Here is a 19,990-nt window from a genome sequence, read left to right on the forward strand (position 1 = left end):
ATAACTAATTTAAAGAAATGTTGATGTTGTTTATCGACTTTGTGAAAACATATTAATATCTTTGGGTTTCTTATCAGACTACTGTTACGACTGATACGACGGTGTTAACTCGTAGAAGTACCCTTGACCATTTAGAAACTGCTTATGCACAAGTTGTTACCAAGTATAATGAGGCTGTCATAAAGGGATCTGTTCGTCCTGTGCTTGTTGAAGAATTTACTGAAGCTATTGAAAATCATGACAAGGTAAGTGAGTATTATTGGACGGAGGAAACAAATTCTATTACCTACGCAGAATATTGAATGATGTTCCAATATTTGTACAGTCATACATATATGTATACTACACTTTCGCTAATCTGGCTGTCTAAACTGTTTTCTATTTTACACTGTCGTTATCACGAAGACATGATGAAATCGCGTGAGAAAACATGGCTCTAAAGCAACTTTTCTAAAACTATGAAAAATTAGTAACATGTTTGAAAACTCTCATTCTGCGTAAAGAACTCAAAATTTGGTGTATACTCTCTATTGTATTGTACAGTTACTTGCATTCATTGTGTGTTATTGTATGACATTTGTGAGTAAATCCATGCTGTACCAGTGTGTGTTGTACGTAAATGAAGATATGCAATATTTATTCAAAGGTAGGATTTGATCCAGGTATATCGACTTACTCCTCCTAAATGTATTGTAGTTATACGAAACTGTTACAGCAATGTCTGTTGTCGTTGCATTGTACGTAGCAAGGGTCAATTTTAAATGGCATCCTAGGTCGTAATCCGGGCAATTCTTAGCACCCTCTGCTTACGTGTGATTGTGAACGTTGCATTATCTAGTCACAGTTTAGCATCTGGAGAATAAGCAACATGCTTCTTGTCTTGTCATGGTTGGTAAGAAAAGTTGGAGGTATTTGACTAGAAGATTAGCGTACTGGTCATGGATGGTGATCAGTTCGTTTTGTCCCCCCTCTTTTCCCCATCTCCCGATCGTAATCAGTGAAACCTGCCAGGTTGTCCATGGAAAAGCAAAACTGGTATACGGGTAGGAATGTAAGTGACTGGATCCACATATCGATTGATCTCAGCGTTCGGTTTCATATCATCCCAAATTGGAATACATCATAGAACATTAGGAAAAAGTAATCTATAAGCCCGTTCGCTAAATGCTTTATTATATAGGATATGGGAAGTTAAAAAAATAAAATCTTTAAGTTTTACGTCCCACGGTTATGCCGGTTAGGCTAAAAGAGACAGTGATTATGAGAGATGAGTGAAATGGTAAAATGAAGAAAGTGGGAGGAAACGGGAGAATCCCGAGAAAACCCACGAGCATGGTGTTTGTCCACCACAAAGTCCACACGGCGCAAGCTGGGATCGAACCAAGGCCCCAAGCATCGGAGGTGAACGCTCTACCACTGAGCCACCGCGCCCCCTAGGTATTGAAAATGTAGGGGTGGTACTGGGAGCAAAGTAGTTATCCGTGAAGGGGTCAATCGAGCACCCCATTCATTTCAATATGGGGCCTGACTGGACATGATTCAGAACAACTCTTCTGTTCTGTAATTTTTATTTTCTTTCTACTTCTTCCCCTCCCCACCCTATGTAATTGAATATTTAACGAAACATCTTTTAGTGTATATTTTTTAGTCTTGTGTGTTATTTCGTGTTTTCTGGTGAGTAGTTCGTATATGATCATTGATATTAACATCTGAGTAAGATTTAGTATATAAAGAAGACCATGTCTGAGTATTGATTTCTCACAAATACATCAATCTATTTCGAGCTATATCAGAGCCGAAAAAGGATTTTATTTATGTATTTTATTTACGTACATAAAACATATTAGTTGTAAAGGACATCTTTATTGAAATATATATAAAGTCTCACGATTATACATCGAGGCTAAGGGAGGCTGTGGTAATGAGATGGATGATAGTAGAGGAATATGAGAATAGGAGGAAACGGAAGAACATCGAAAAACCCACCACGCACACAGTGTAGAAAGGGTTATGTTTTAAATAAAGTTAATGTTTCGTTATTTACTAGCACTATACCTAGGTATAAGTTTTTTTTTCAACCACATGAAATCGAATAGAAACGAGATTCGTAATAGGTTTGATTTGTTGTTATCTCTTACTAATACTAGAAAGCAAATTTTGATATCTTACTTTAGGGACTAGATAACATATGTGAACATGAAGTTGATAGCATCGGAATAACAATGTGAAAGTTCATTCAGTCATTCTCCTTTTAAATCATCCTATAAGTTACTGTAAGTGTACTACTTGAATTAAGAACGGAATAATGTTGTTTGGGTTCCACGGAATACCTCTCCATGCAATGTATTTCCGCGCTTTTTATCAGTTGCCCTGTTTGTTCAGAAATATTGTTGAATTCTTGATTTGCTTCAGTTTGAAGTAATAAAACAAAAATTGTTTAATTACAGAAAGCTTTCGAAATGTGGGATATGGTAAAATATATGCTACAAGTTCCTTTGGAAGCTACAGGAGATCCAATTACATCCCGTGCAAGACCTTCAGTGAGAAATGCCCTTATTTCGCAAGCTAAACACTATTTAGAAGAACGGTAAGTCAACATGACGTGTCAGGGTAGCATACATTGTTCATATTGTCTTGTAATGTCCATAGAAGTCCATATTTTCGAGTTTTCTTTTCTGATGAATTTGTAATTTTCTCATTATGTGGATGACCACAAAATACAATGTGAAGCACTATTTGGAGAATGAGTCCGTGATGTTTAGATTTTGCAGAATCTTAACGCCCTCATTCTGTGGTCTGGAAAATTGACCTATTAGCCTTCTCTTATACTACAAGATAGTGAAACAGATATTTTCTGTGAAATCCAGTGTTGCCAACAGATTCAAACTGTGAGCCTGTTTTCGGTCAGGACAGGGTGTAAGTAATACTTGCTCTGCTGTCACTTGAGGGGAAAAAAATAGCATGGGAAGTCCAAGCTGTTAGTTACTTTGTTGTGTGACACTTACAGCAGAAAATCTCTCTCTGTCCATTAAGAAAGAACGAATCATATGCATGCAAGTTGATCAGTAAGTTTGTTCATTTTCTCCTCTATATAGGGTTTCATCAAAGAAAGAATTAAAAAAGCGTGCTGAATGTAGATGAATCTATTGAAGAAAACATGGGACACCTTAATATATAATGAATCATTTGAATTTTAAGAATAGTAGTCACTGCTTCATAGAAACTATTATTCATATTATTATTAATAAAAAATCAAATAAATGTGTCACTATATCGTGGGTGTTTCAGTAAAGAGTGTCGTCAGTCGAAAAAAGGTTGGGAACTACTGTATTACTATGCCAAGTAACATTTAATGTCATATATTTCAAGGTCAAAAGTTAACTGCCGTGATATCAGACTGGAATACATACACGAAGTAAATCACAAATCTCGGTATTTTTATTTCAAAGGACTAAAATTAACAAAGAGAAGCCGCAGTCGGTAGAATATCTCTGCCTACCATCCGGATGGAGGTGGGAGTTATTTCGCGTTTTACCCTCATTGCAAAGCGGCTTAGAGATTCATCAAGTCTCTGTAAAATAGATAATTTGGAGAAACCTGGGAAATAAGGTGGCCAGAGCGTGATCCTTTTTAGAACGTAGTAAAACGAAAGTCACTGATTGTTACACTGGTAGAAATAGTAGGTTTACAGTTTAAGAAAGTTTTTTTTTTTTTTTTTTTTTTTTTAAGTTGGGAAAAGCAAACAACTCTGTATGTGATATGGATCAACATCTGATCCCTTTCCTGCACTGTATTGCATTATTTTAAGATGAACAAAATCGCTTCAAAAAATCCACTAAATTCCTCACACAGATCACAGATCAGTGAATAGCACTGTGATTTCACCAACAATTGATTTCAGTTAACATTTCCAAACCTATCATTAGAAATATCTGAGAAAGAATGAACTTGCTATTTTCTTATTTTCAGTCATTGTTACTCTAAGAATAATAATAATAACATAAACATATAAACGTGAAAAATAGTTTTATAATTAACTACACAAAGTAACTTCTGTCATTCATCTTCCACTTGTTCTGCAAATACATTTTAAAAAATGCTGTGTTATATTCACATTTGTATAGTTGTGGTAAATAGCTCGTCATAATTTCTGCCAGAAAAAAAAAAAAAAAAAAAAAAAAACCGTTTGCTGCTGGCTAAGCTGTTATTACCTATTTTACGCCCTTCCGTTTTATTATCTTCTAAAACTGACATAGAGTTTACACTTTTTGTACGTTCCATCGTCAGGCCTTGGATTCCCTTAGCCTGTTCCGAACTGAGATAGGGGAATCACTCTAAAATTAATTAAAGAATATACCCCTGAATGGCTCTCTTAAGTCGTCATAATATCTTCCCAATTTTTCGTATTTTCATCAAGATAATGCGATTGTCATCTATAGAGAAGGTGAATACTAAGGAAAAATAATACTGTGTATCCGTCTCAAAATACGTATTAGTATTATAAATACAAGGTACAAACTTGAAATTATAAATTCTAATAATTTCTGCTGCACGATGTGATCAAGGCTACTACTAATAATAGAGAAACAACGCAGACGAAATATGCAAGTTACAGGCATAAGCTCAGTTTTATTTTGTTTCGGGTAGTGGTTGTATTTTATTAAACTTCGTTGTATCCTATGTAACTCACACGTATTCATTAACATATTCATAATATATAGAATACTAAAAGAGTCCGTGTTCCAAACAATACACTCATAATTAACTTCTATTATTCATAATATATTTTAGTTATATGTGTATAGGTCTGAAAACCAGAGTAGAATCAGTTGTCTGTTCTTCAGCTTACATATTATATCAATCATTTTGTCTTTATCGAATCAACTATTTGTGAATGTTTAATTAATTAACTATTATTTTCAGGTATGCTCTGTATATGGAAAGCATTGTAGTAGGAAATTTGAGCCAGACGAGAAGAGGAGGCGTTCCTGGTGTATACCCTTTGGTTCGTAGCTTTGTTGGTATAACAGTTGTTGCTGGATTAGAAAATCTCGAGGATGGGCGTGTAGACGATCAGCCAGTGTGGCCTCTTATTTACTATTCTTTACGCTGTGGCAATGTGAAAGCTGCACTGGATTGTGCCATGAAAGCTGGGTATGTGTTACATTTCTTTCTCTCTCTCTCTCTCTCTCTCTCTCTCTCTACTGTAAGCATTATGTATGTTTGTATGTATATATTTATTTCGTAAGCATTATGTATATTGTATGATAAATAAACAGTACGAAGGAAGGAGATGAGTTGGATTCATGAAAATTACCAACTGCTGTCTGCAGGTTTCTCATTTTATGGGTTCTGAGTTTGCTTCAAATTCACCAGCTCGTCGGAAGAGGAACGTCCGTGTGCTAGGTCAGACGAATAAGTTGTATGTGGCAGCTGAATGTAACCACACTTCTTGCAAGGTCAAAACTGTCCCCGGTGCTTTGTGAGTTGGAGCGTTACCAAGTAGAAGCACATTTTCGGTTAATTGACCTCATTTTCTGCTCCAGTGTCTTGCGAGACTGTTTCAATAGGTTTCACTTGTTGCCAGTGACTCTCTCTCCAGATTTCAGGCAAATCATAAAAATAGTTCTGTCACAATTTTAAATCCCAGAACGTCACCTCTGCCGATGGTTCAACTTACGTTTGTTGCGAGAGGAGCTACATAGAACGCAACATGTTCTTCGTATTCGTTTCAGGATCATAGATCGTCTAACGTTCTTTCTTCATCGTAAATCTATTCATCGCGGTTTCCTTAAAATTACATCACTGTTCTGATGATATTGATAATACGAGGATCATTCCGAAAGTAATGTCTTGATTTTTTAAATTTTTTATGTAAATTATTAGTCAGAGAACTGAATTACACAATAAAATCAAGCCATTGTTCCACATAGTCAACACCGTTCGTTATGCCAGTGACGTTAAAGAGCATGTATGCCACGTTTGTAAAAATTAGAACAAGCAGAGAGAAGACCCTTTTTTACAGCTGCGATGACAGCATCCATATCACAAAAAAAAAAATGTTGCCTATGAGTTCATCTATCACAGGACCAAAGAGATGGAAGTCGGAAGACATCAAGTCCCGGCTGTATGATGGATGTACTAGGATAGTCCAGCTACATTTCTCAGTAAGTTTGTGGCCGCAATGTTAGTATGGACGCTGACCTTTTCGCGTTGGAGGCAAAAGCCTTTCCTCTTCCCTTACGTGACTCCTACAATTTGAGCTTTCAGCGTAGTGTCTATTCTTGTAACGTTCCTGAATTGAGAATATATTATATATATATATATATAATATATATATATATATATATATATATATATATATATATATATATATATATATATATATATATATATATGATTATATTATTATTTCTGAGAATATACGTATTATTTCTGATTATTTTAAAGTTTACTCCTAACTTATCTTTTTCAACATATACTACCCGACAAACCTGAAGATGACAACTACAGACATTATTATTAGTATTATTATTGAATGAAGTTCATTTTTTTTTTTTTTTTAACAGAGTTGCATCAATTCATTTTTCCTTGGACATGTACTCCATGAATATTTAATTTAATAATTTAGTTACCAACTGCTGTATATCAGTTTAACCTTTTACGGCCGATTTATGTTCCTAAAGTAATTTTGTGTTGGCAACTAAATGGTAATGTCTAAATGAGTTGGTAATGTCACTCATTTAGACGTATATATACTTCTATAATGGAAGTTTCAAATGCAGCACTTTCAATGTGAGATTTTGATTAGCTTGACCACTGCTCGAGCGAAATTGATTTACTCTCTCATTGTCTAACTCAAAATTATTTCTTTCAGGGCTCCCTTAGAGGACTTCAGAATTATGTTAGAAGAATTATACAATAGTCAGGATAATAAACTAAGTCAGAGAACAGTGATCCAGTTAAGAATGCAATATAAACGTGGGATTCGAACTACAAAAGACGTTTATAAAAGGTAAATATACTTTACAATATAGAAAGACAAATTTGCAAGGCTAGTTTTCTGACTATTCTTCAGCTTTGCAAAATAGATTTACGCACTACACTGTAACTGAGTATTGAGTTGGTGCAAATAAAACATTGTAAGCAATGTTCATTTCAAACTTTAGTAAAGAGGATGTGTGTTTCTGTCTAGAGAAAATTATCTTCCTTGTTAATTTTACATTTCTATCAATGTGTTGTTGTGTAATTCCAACCTCATCATTATGAGACTAAAAAGTTATCAAAAGCACGGTAGAAAATGTGTATCGATCTGGTACTCTTGCGTGTGTGGCAAAATCATGATCGAAGCAGTAGAAGAGGTAAACAAATTTGTAAATACTAGGAAGAACCTGCGTCAAATCGTAGAAATATATGGATAGTTTACATTGCATCTGGTCTCGCACGTTATTGTTCAAGAGCATAATATGTTTGTTCACAAAGCAAAGCTACTGGCGGAAGAGATAGCCTCAAACAAGCACAGAAATACCATCTTCCGCTACTGAAGGCTAAGTAACTGTTAATTTTTGGAAGTTCATAGGCATTCAAACATTATATTGATTACTTGTTATTGTCACATAACTACCTAAGTCATCACAGGTGCAGTATAATGTAGGAAACTGTAATCTTTACGTGGCAGAGCGGGAAATAAGACCTCTAAATGGCTTATTCTGTTGAATAGTCCCTCATACTCGAAGTCAGATGTCTCTTTTTGGCTGTATGAGATGGTGTGTATTTACATTTTAACGTAGAATCCGAATAATGTGATTTCTGAACGGAAATCGAACTTCTTTGGTTTCTCACAATCATCCCCATCTTCACCGTCCTCTAAGGTAACAAACACCATTGAGCTATAGATAAAGAACTGCTTTCAATTGTACGTCACTTTGCAGGCTATCAGTTTAAGCTGTATTCTGCAAAATAATCTGAAATGGTACATGTATATTCACATATTGTTCAAACTGAGTGTTTTATTCGCAGAAATCGGCAAACCATAAATGCATGGTTCTTTAGAATTTGGATTCCATTGAATATAAAGACTTAAGGACTTGCTCAGGTCTACCAACCAGAGTGTGGTTTGTGGGGTACACTGATCCTGGATGATTTTTAGTTATGCCAATAATATTGGATGCTATCTTAAATATGAACTTTTATTTGATGAGAGAGAAATTATTCGTGTTATTTCCTTCTGAGAGATCTGTATAGTTCATATTTTACAATACAGATTGAGCGTTGACGTATATTCTTTCAGGGCGACATATTGTGTTCTTGCTGCTTGTGATGTTAGTGATGTACATCCAGAAGTTGCCAAAACAGCGGATGATTATATATGGTTGAAATTGTCCCAAATAAGAGATGATGATACCGAGACATATGGTGGAGATAAACTGACGTACGCAAGCTTACAGTCGCTTATTCTTGAAGAATATGGTAAGTGATGTAGATTAATGTCTCAGTAATGGTAGATTTGATTCGAGGAAATTATATCATGAGGAAGGTTGGTATCAAAACAAAAATACATATTTTTATTCTTTCGAAAGTAGACATATATATCTTCTTTCCGAGAAAGCATAACTGACTCCGAAAAATATGTAAACTAAAATCTCGGATTCCGCGTCTCTTTTCTTGAAAGACTTCCATTAAATCAGAGAAATTCTTTGTTCGTTGTAATAGAGTTGCGTTCCTTTTTATTTACGCGATATTGAAGGACTTTATGACAAGTGATTATTTCAGGGGTGGCCTGAGAGGAAAATAAACCGTAGGATCTACGAAAGTCCTCCTCGGGGCATTTTCTTTGAGTTACCAATGTTTCGCAGCATTACTTTCATCCCTCGTTTATTCAGTCGTGAAGCCGTTCAGGTGTGCATTTCACTTCTGTTGATCTCATAGTGGGCAGTGCTTGTATATAACCAAATAGTTAAAACGTGTTTTCCTCTCGTAGACTTTTTCGGGATTCGTTCCCAGTGAAGGAAGTTCTTTGGTGCTGACCCAACATCGTGAAGCAACTTAGGAGTTGCCTGATTTAAATAGTAATAATCGAAAATCGATAATTCACCACATTATCCATTTAACGTACGAGCCATTCGTGGACTTCTTTAGTGTCAGATAGTTTAATATGGTTCATTCAACTCTCTGGAACAAACTTGAATACAAATCTTCAAGTTCACAAAGTTCTTCCACAGGACGATATTTTGTGACTTTGTTCTGAATCCTTTGTGAAAATAAAAGTAAGAACATGAAAAAGAAGAGTGAAAGGAAGGACTATGTATCGTAATAATTATAAGAAAGAACCTTGGTAGTGAACTCTTTAAATGGTGTGAGTGACTGAAAACAATTGAAAGGCACTGCTATTGCCAGGTGAAAACATTTTGGTATAAGGTCTGAAATGAAATTACTACTTATTGGTTTACAATATTTTTAAAATACTACAATTACATAATTTGGTAGTTCAGTATACGTTCTCCACCATCGTTTGAGACATGTGGCTCAGTGGAAGAGTGTTTAGGGTGCGGTGATACAATTCTGTTGGTAGTAAAGTTTTAGTGATATTGTGATATCAACGAGTATTGAAGTAAGAAGAAAGGAAAAGTCAACGGTTGGAGTTAATAAAATTATTATTTATTTTTCACCTTGGTGATACTTCTGCTTGTGGCTATTTGTTACAGTCTTTTAATTAATGGAATTCATGTAGAACCGTTTTTGTGTTCAGAGCATTTTATGTAAAGCAACACATTGTTACTAGTCGATGTACTGTTCTGTGTAGAAGTGGAATTTAAAAAAAAAAAAAAAAAAAAAAAGGATACAGCAATCAATCCATCAAAGGTATTTTTAGAGCTGGCTAAATTGTGCGTGGTCCAAATGGCATATAAACTGTTTCCTTCTCAAGTTCTTAATCTAAAGTAAATTATTGTTTTTATTAAGTTCTTTACAGAGACACAGAAATAAACTATCGTATCCTTGCTGCAACAAAAATGTCACAACTATCCATACTTGAGATTTTGATATTGATTAGGCGAATTCCGAACTTATTATGAAAGGCTTAGCGATTATATTTCTAGCAGTTTCTGCAGCCATTTATTATTATTATTAATTTATTTTTATTGATCGATATATCCTGCATCTTACCAGCAGTTGGGAGACATGTGTTGGTCAACCAGTTACTGGCTTACACTGTGTTCATGGATTTTTGCTTTGTATTCCCGTTCTCTTTTAATTTTTTATCACAATTGTACAGTCCCCAGCAAAAACCCTGCAGCATGAGCATGTAAGTTTATTGTGAAATGACGAAGTCTTTTGCTCCAAACTAAGTGTGCAGGGGAGGACGCTGAGGTTAGTCCTGGCGTGATTCGTGCCACTTAGACGTTATGTTGATTCCCTTGGCTGTTAGGCGCAATTTCACAGTAAACTTACATACTCATGTTGCAGATTTTTTTTTTTTTTTTTTTTTTTGGACTGTACCAACTATATCACCATTATTCACTTGGATTTAACTTTCCCACTTCACTGCGCTAACCATAGAACGTTAAATTGAAACTTACGCTTGTTGTGATCTTACACTTTATATGTTGTGTTGAAATCCTGGTAAAATAAAATACAATTTACTTACAGACTCACAAACTTAGAAACTTAAGTATATATACGTATTTTAAAATACTTTATTCCATATTTTTTATTTGTGTATTTATTAAGTGATATTCTAATACTTTTCAAGTTCATGTTAAGTATTTTGGAGTTTTTAATGTCCAATTTCAGCATCGAGGCTAGTGAGGCGTGGACCTACAGCTTAACTTGGGATCCGAACTTAATAGGCTTCGATTGAGACTCGAGTAAAATCTTCCGTGCCACATTCAAGAAATCTAACCATTTAACCAAAAGATAGGACGATTTTGTCATATTTACTCGATTAAATTAACAGTTATTTTCAGTATATCGTAGGTTAAAAAAAAAAAAAAATGATCTTCCATCCCAATTTCCAATCCGTAGACTTCGCCATATGAGGATTTCTGAATCCGGGGTATGGATTATCTCCGGGATAACTACTGAAATGGTTTCTTCTAATCATTATATTTTGCAGTAATTTCAAAGAAATGTGCTGAAACGTTTGAGGAACCGTTGAGGAGTGTGGTAATACGTGTAGTATTTTGTGCATTAATGTAGAACGTTGTGGGGAGCACGGTGGCCCAGTGCTAAGCGCTTCCGTCTGGCGTGTGGGATCCCTGTTTCGATCCCTAGCCGAGTTAGTTTGTGGTGGACAGCACCGTGTCCATGAGTTTTCTTGGGGTAGTCTCGTTTCCTCTCACTTTGTCATTCCACTAATTCATCACCATTCACTTGCCTTAATCATAGTCTCCCTTACCTAACGGATATATACGTGGGACTTAATTTCATTTTCATGTAGGACATTGTATACTAGTTTTCCGACTGGTTTTATACTTCGTTGCAACCCTGTAAACTCTTTGAAAAAAAAATTCACCGAAACACATTTACCCTTACAGTACAGTCATGTTCATCCTTTCTTTCAGAAGCTATAGAGGAAAAGTTGGTAACAAGTAAGAATGTGGTAACACAGGAATAGCTATAACTACAGGGCTGCGCGGACATAAAAGTATCGCATCCACATTTCCGTCCGCGTCCGTGATATCGCTGTACCTAACCCGCGTCTGCGGCAAAAGAAAGTGTTAGATGTGATAGAAAATGTTTATAAGTGTGTACATGCTTTATTGATCGATTTAACGTTTGTATATTAAATATTAATTTTGAAAGATGAACTAGAGTTAGGTGCTCTGCGGAATAACTATTGATAAAATAGAAGTTAAAACAAATTTTACTTAATAACAGAAATAACAGATAAACATGTAATATATATTTTTCATTTAGTAATGTATGTGCATAATGCGAACCTCAACTTAATATTTTTAATGTTTATTTCAGGAGAAGCTCACTTCAATGGACATTCGCACCCCTATGTTTATTTCCAGATTCTTTTCCTTACTGGGCAATTCGAGGCAGCTATTGAATTCTTATTTAGAACTGGAAAGCTACAATGCCATGCTGTTCATATTGCTCTTACATTAAGTGAAAATAATCTTCTTGGGATACCGAACAATGTTCAAGCACCTCTAAGTATGTAATGCATTTTTACATATTTCTATAAAACAAAGTTATTATACTGTAGTACGTAAATACTTGGGTACAGTAAAATAATGATAACATTAATCAATTTAGATATAACTATTCATTTGAATATTTCTACTCTATTTCCAATATTTTCCTGTTGGGGGCTGTCTATTAAAATAAATTTTAGTGAGATTTCAGTTAGTAAGGATAAGGAGAAAGTTAGGGACTCCAGGCAGATATTTACTGATTGTAATCTTCAATAGACAATAAATAAAGAAAAGAATAATATATTTTATATTTAGTGCTGCTCGTAGTGAACGAGCGCAGGTAATGCTGCGCTTAGTCAATACTATGAATATAAAGCGGTTGCCAGTCTGGGTATGTAGATAGCTTTCAGTATCTCGCGTAGCCGTCCATTTGTTTTCGGATAACTTGGGTTTACAATGTCTCACACAAGCCAGTAATTAACGAAGGGCTCTTCTGCAATGCGTTATTGCATTGTTATTCCTCGATGAATTTGTTCTTTACTCTTTGAATTGTTCTTCTCGTAATTACTGTAAGAGAGCCGAAAGCTAGATAATAGATTCTACAGAAAAAAAAAAATCAATGATAGGAGTTAAAAAACTTACTGATTAATGGGGGAAATTATTTTGTCAAGAAAATATAACGTGAAAAAAGAAACCGCGCGTGGAATAGGATTACGTTATTGTTCTTTCTAGCAATCACATGATTCGTTGCGTCCAGTTCTATTTTGGGCCGCTGTGGCTCAGTGGTAGAGCACTCACGCCTGGTGCATGGGATCCTTGATTCGATCCCAGCTCGCGCCAAGTGAATTTTGTGGTGGACAAACACCATGTGCGTGGGTTTTCTCGGTTTCCTCCCACTTTCGTCATTCCACCACTTCATTCATTTCTCAGATTGCGTGACAACAGAAAAATGGAATTAACTCGTGAAAATTTTCGTGCGATGATTTATTACGATTTTTGACATGGATTATCAAGACAAGAGTGCATCAATCAACTTACTTCTATATTTGGCGATGAAGCTCTATTCTTTGCCACTGTGAAGCGCTGGTATTATAACGATTTCACTCATGGCTGCCATTCGCTCACTGACGAAATTCGCGAAGGTTGTCCAACACCAGTTGTTATTCAAGAAAACATTGATGCTGTGCAAAAACTAATACTGCAAGACCGTCATGTGACATATTGAGATTGAGGCAACCGTAGGCATTAGTTCCACCAAATATTACATGATCATTTAGCTCTGAGAAAGGTTTGTTCTCGTTAGATCTCACATAATTTGACAAAAACTCAAAAAGAAACTCGAGTCAATTGGTGCACATAGATGCTCAACATATACAATGGAGGTGCTTCAAAAGACATATATAAAATTGTAACAGGTGATGAATCATTGCTATATGGATATGAGCCGGAACGTAAACAGCAGTCGACTGTATGGATGTTTCAAGATGAACCAAATCCAACTAAAGTTGTTCGCGCTCTAAGCACATCGAAAGAAATGGTCGCCTGTTTTTTCGGGAAAACTGGACATGTGGCAACTGTGCTTTTAGAGGAACGTAGAACTGTCAACTCTAAATGGTACACAACAATTTGTTTGCCGGAGGTCTTCGGTCAAATACGGAAAATAAACAAGCACCGTCGGATCATTCCTCATCAAGACAATGCGAGCTCTCACTCATCTCATCTAACAACTGACTATTTGAACACTCAAAAAATTGAATTGATGGGTCATCCGCCGTATAGTGCTGATTTGGCACCCAATGACCTTGCCGAATGTCAAGAATAAATTGCGTGGACAACGATTTTCGTCGGCGAAAGAAGCCGTTATAGCGTTCAAAAACCGTATTATGGAGGTGTCTCAAGAAGATTGGAAAAGATTCTTTGACAAATGGCTCGAACGAATGCAAAAGCGTATTGTTCATAAGGGAGAATATTTCGAAAAATAGTAAATCAGTTTTCAATGACAAATTACTGTTTTTTCATTGTTAGACTCAAATATAAATAGTGGCCTTCGTGTGTGTGTATATATATAGTGAATATTTTCTTTTTTTCTCTTGTAAACATCCGTTTTGTGCTCAGTTAATACCAAGATTTACAATAGTTCTGATATTCTTACCATACATAATGTTACTCTTCTTTGTTACTAATACAGTTTACATTTTAAAGAGGTATTTGGCCTTATTAAGTCGCAACCTATGGGTAGTAAATTACGACCGTTCACTCCCAATTTAGTAATGATTGTCATATTAAAAGAGAAGAAAGAAAAAAATGTATCCGTGTATCTAAATTTATAAAATTAAGTATAAACTAACGAGAAAAATCAGTTTTTACCATTATACTGTATATTGGCTATGAGGAATATACAGTATGGGGTTATGGTGAAATCGTAGTAGTACGTGATATGAGTTTATGCTCTAAAGTCATTTTCGTAATTTTATGTGAACGTTATCTGTTATGTTTCGGTATGTTTTTCATACAATGGGAAAACACAGTGATGTGGAAAATAAGAATCAGTTGAAACCTAATATTTTAATATTTGGAAAGGCCGCTGTGGCTCAGTGGTAGAGCATTCACCTCTGTTGTCTGGGGTTCTTGGTTCGATCCCAGCTTACGCCAAGTGAGCTCTGTGGTGGACAAACACCGTGTGCATGGATTTTCTCGGGGTTATACTTGAATGTTAGCTTCTTAATTGTTTCCAATTCATTGAGTTGTTTATTTACTTATATTTCATTGATTATATATATATATAATATATGTAATTTATAATGTAGTAGCACTGATGGCTTGTTTTCAGTATCTGTTGACCCTGTCGATCCACATCCTGCTCGAAGGTTGAATATAGCAAGACTCATTATGATGTATGTGAGGAAGTTTGAGGCCACAAATGCCAAGGAAGCTTTACATTACTACTATTATTTAAGGTAAGTGCATTGCAATCTCATTACAAATGAAAATAAATAAAGTTAAAAAAGAAAGCTAATTTAGTAGTAATGCGCTTCCTCTATTCTATTTATGTTTTTAACATACTGTAATTTCTCTTTTTATATCATAAATGATAGCTGTAGCGACCCAACATACAACATAATAATAGTAATAAGGTATTATTAATATCTGGAAAGGTCATCCTTTTCACCCGATATGACGAATACAACTCTTTTATACTAGTCAGTTCAGAATAATATACAGATGGTTATCAAAGTAATGGTAACATCTTAAGAACATGCAACTTTCACTACTGGAACGTCGTGGAACTACCATGAGCAAGCAGTATTTTCTGATTCGTACATGGAAATTTTCTACTCCGAAGCAGTTCGAATGCAAATCGTAAAATATTTATGAGTCAGTATTCTAGAACTGGCCAGCATTTGGATGACTTTTGACTGAATAATTTGGATACTTCAGACTGCAATAATTTAAGAGATGTTGTTATAATGCCCTTGATTTCTTGGTCTTATTTTTTCATGAACATGGTAGTACCTATGTGACTAATTACGTATCAGGGAATTTTTTTTTTAAAAAAAATGTTCTGGAAAACCGGGAAACGCCAGGGAAATTTTGTCTCCACTCTGATGTAGTTTCTTTCCCATAGCATTGAAACTAATTGTCGGATAACGTATAGTCTCATATTGTGTGCTGAACCCTTTCCGGTTCAGTGGTTTCAGTGTGAAACCACTGTTTTAACACTTTTCTCCGTGCAGCCTAGTAGATCTAGAAAGAAACTATCGTTTAGTGTGAACTTTGCAAGTCATCTAAGGACAGGAGGTTAAATTATTTCCAGGATTTTCATTCGCGCTGTAACTGTATAGCCAATTGACGTTGAAAGTTTGTTGTTTTCTTTCTCTTCATAAATTCATTCTTTGGGAAACAGAGTTAAGCGTTTTTTTTTTTTTTTTTTTTGTGTATATATATATATATATATATATATATATATATATATATATATATATATATATATATATATATATATAATATGTGTGTGTGTGTTTTTTCACTCAATTCAAGTATACGTTATTTAGGTTTAATTTAATGAACTTTTTATAATTATTTCTCATAGTTTGTTACCACACAGTTTGTTTCTGTTTTTACAGGAATATGGAAGATCCATCAGGAGAAAACTTGTTTATGGTGTGCATAAGTGAACTTGCATTACAGTCTAGAGAATTTGATTTACTCTTAGGTCGATTGCAACCTGATGGTTGTCGAAGCCCGGGGTTAGTTGACACGTTTCAAGGAATACAGGTGAGGACTGTTTTAGATAGGCACTAATTGTAGAATTCTGTTAATATTGATTAACACTTGAAATGCGAAGTATGAGGTTACATTAAAATACATATATATACGAGGGTCATTTAACTCAAAGTGGCAACATAGTTGTGAAATGAAATGTAGTGAATCACTCACCTCAAGAAGCTTACAGTCCTTCGATGTAGTCTCCGCCAGCCTGTTGAACCCTTCGCCAGATTTCTGGTAACCATTGAATATCTGTCAAAGTCCCACTTTGTGAGAGAGTGTTGATAGTGCGTCCTAAGGCACGAACAATGCTGGAAATATCTCTGAAGCGTTTGCCCCTGAGAGGTTTTTTCATTTTTTGGAAAAGATCAAAATCGCAGGGGCTCATATCCAGGGAGTATGGCGGGTGTTCCGGTACCTCCTAACCCCATTGTCATAACAGTCTATACTGGATTGGCTGTATGGCATCTGGCATTGTCGTGTAGAAGAATTGGTCCAGACTAAAGGAGGTGTAGACGTTTGCGCCGCAATGCTGGTCGCAAATGGTGACTGAGGTATGAAGCATAGTATGCAGCATTGACGGTAACACTCGGTGGAACTTGATGTGACAGGATAATGCCTTCATGGTCATATGACATTATCATCATCACCTTCGCGCTTGCTGGCTCTTACCTAAGCTTTTTCGGCCGTGGAGATTCAGGGTGGCGCCATTCACTCGACTGACGTTTCAATTCAGGCACGTAGGATCTGATCTTCCCCACGTCTCGTCACTTGCAGTAATGCGGTACAATAAGTCATCACCTTCCTCATTGTAACGTTGAAGGTATAGGCGCGTACATTCCCACCTATGCCACTTTTGAACCTCGGTCAGAGCATGTAACCATCGGGCTGCAATTTTCCGCATGCCAAGATGATGTGTTAGTATGTGGAACACTGATCCTGATGAAATGTTCAACTCGTGCGCCAATTCACTACAAGTCCAGCGCCGATTACTGTCAAGCAGTGTCCGCAAGATGAATTTTGTCCGTAGACGTTTGCATATGCCCTCCACCGTGCATTTTGTCTGTTGACTGTTGTCCCGCCTGAAATGCTGCAACCCATCTCGCCACTATCCGATACAGTAGAGCAGCTTCACCACAACCCTCTACTAATCCTCTGTGAATCGTTCTAGCATTTCGTCCTCGTGCCACCTGGAATTTCATAAACACGCTGTTCTGCACGCATGAACATTGCGTTAGGGCGGTATTTCACACAACAATCACTTTAGCAATGTCTACTCGCCACACACACCGTAATATGGGATCGCAATAGCGTTGAATTGACTCGTACACATCCATGGAATACACTACGTTCGTCATTTGTCTCCTGCCCACACGACACTCCAATCGTAGCAGTGTTGCCAGTTCGAGTTAAATGACCTCGTGTGTATATATATATGCAAGGCTTACAGTTAGCTGGGAAATATCTCCTCTAAGGGATTTATAGACATGTGTGGAGGTAGAGGATAATAGTAATTTTCACAAAGTCGTGCGCCTTCCCGATTAATCCGGAGAAAAATATTTCTTTAAAAAAAAATTGCGGACATTTATTCCTGTTTACGAATAAGGAACGATCCAACCTAAATTTTAGTTATTTTAATAGAAAGCCTGATTTATCTCTATGAGAGACATGGCATTATAGCGTAAGTCATCACAGTGCCTGGTGTTGTCTTCTGTTCACATGTTCTGGCTTGGCTTGTTCTAGTGTCCACTACTGCTACAGAACAGCCGTTTAAACGCCTGGCTTTATGTATAATGTAATCGCACATTTTTCGTGATTGCGAACTCTTTCATTTTCTATGTCTTTGCGGGATTGGGAAAGGAGGAACTTGAGTGGAACTGGTTTGTAACCTGTGTGTTGATCACGCGGTGAATGGAAGGGGAACTCGGAAGGTGGGATTTTTTTGTTTCTTGCGGAAGAAAGACTTCGTCATTGTTTCAAGAGTGGCAGAGCCAGGCAGTAGGTTTTCGGTGCGACGTTCAAACGAATTATTGTGGAAAAATAAATTTCCTAATGCACTTTTCGATTTCGGAATTAATAACGCTTTGTGTATACAGTTTTTTTCCTTCTCTTTAAGCATTTTAGAAATGAACAAATACTCGGAAACAAATGAAAAAACAATACCCCAGTACATGAATTATGTATTGATTTTAGAAAAGCCTCCGATTCGATTAGGAGAGAAACGTGTACATTCTTACAGAATTCGGAATACCAAAAAAGCTAGTTAGATTATTTAAGAAAGGTTTAAATGAATCTCAAAGTAAAGTCCGAGTAGGAAAATACTTGGCCATGAGTTTCACGTCGAGAATGGCCAGAAACAAAGAAATGCGTTGTCGCCATTATTATTTAACTTTGTTCTGGGGTATGTAAGGAAAATCAAAGATAGCAACCAGGAACTAGAGCTGAATGGTATTCATGAAATTATAGCATATGTTGATGTAAATCTGATAGAAGAACAGTAGAGAGAATTACAGAAGTTTTATTAAACGCTTGCAGGGATAATGGTTTAGAAGTAAGTGCAGAGAAAACTAAATACAGTGAAACCCCTCAACTTGGACACCTCTTTATATTGGACATCCCTCTAACTTGGACACTTTTCTTCGGAATCAGAAATACTCCCATTGATTTCTGTGTATTAGAAACACCTGTAACCTGGACACCCCTCTATCTTGCATCTTGAACATACACATTTGAAACTAAGTTGGACACCTAAAAGATACACCATACAGGTAAAGGAGAATGAATGAACCGTTGACAAAAGGTTATGATCTGATTATTCGCGAGATAAAATTGCTGGAAATTCGAGAAGAGATAGTGGGTGAGAATTAGAACATATGACCTATTTTCATGAGAAAACTATGGCATTTTGAGAACAAGTGCACGGTAACAGGTAGAGTGGCCAGCAATACCTTCCTTATTCTGTACAAACTAAACATTACAGTTTTGTCTGCGGTGTGATCGACTTCAGAAGTTGTAAAAATGAGTAAGCGAAAGTTGAAAGAACCGACATTAGAAGAAAAGAAAAAGGTAATCGATCGCTTGAGTAACTGTAACAGCTCTAGGAAATTAGCAGATAAATTTCGGGTTTCAAAATCGACAATATCGAATATTAACAGAAACTGCCATTCCAACGTTATTGTAAAATCATGCGTTATTGTATAAACAAAATTGTAGCGCTCGAAGGAAACGGGTACGTAAAACACTACACGAAGAAGTAAATGATATGGTGATCCTCAAAGCCTGGATGATCTCAGACATATTTTCGGAGTAGTTAAAAGACATCAACTTGTAAATGGGACGCGCAAATAGTATAATTTTCTTATTTGTTGACAATGCCACAAGTCACGTAGATCTTAACTTGTCAAATGTCTAGTTCTTTCCCGTGAACCCGGCTTGAAGTACAACCTTTGGACAAAGGTATCCTTTAAACTGTAAAACTTCGTTACAGAAAAATAATTACTTCGTACCCTGTATTGTATTGCACAGTTCAAGTCAAGACGTGTTTCTGCATAAAGATATTGTAAGAGTATTCAACAATATCA

General features: G+C 36.1%; 1 protein-coding gene across 5 annotated transcripts in view; it reads left to right on the forward strand.

Annotated features, from left to right (window-relative positions):
• The window catches only part of LOC145685206 (nuclear pore complex protein Nup93-like), a 79,295-nt gene that overhangs the window by 39,898 nt on the left and 19,407 nt on the right, over window positions 1–19,990 (forward strand). For all 5 annotated transcript variants that reach the window (XM_081757564.1, XM_081757572.1, XM_081757570.1 and 2 more), the window contains exons 5-12: window positions 78–245; window positions 2,448–2,587; window positions 4,924–5,154; window positions 6,878–7,015; window positions 8,291–8,469; window positions 11,971–12,162; window positions 14,974–15,100; window positions 16,268–16,418. In XM_081757564.1, coding sequence (XP_081613690.1) covers window positions 78–245; window positions 2,448–2,587; window positions 4,924–5,154; window positions 6,878–7,015; window positions 8,291–8,469; window positions 11,971–12,162; window positions 14,974–15,100; window positions 16,268–16,418 — 1,326 coding nt within the window. The remainder of the gene's footprint in view (window positions 1–77; window positions 246–2,447; window positions 2,588–4,923; window positions 5,155–6,877; window positions 7,016–8,290; window positions 8,470–11,970; window positions 12,163–14,973; window positions 15,101–16,267; window positions 16,419–19,990) is intronic.

The sequence above is a fragment of the Thermobia domestica genome, chromosome 1 (assembly GCF_964235325.1).
Source record: "Thermobia domestica chromosome 1, izTheDome1.hap1.1, whole genome shotgun sequence".
NCBI lineage: Eukaryota > Metazoa > Arthropoda > Insecta > Zygentoma > Lepismatidae > Thermobia > Thermobia domestica.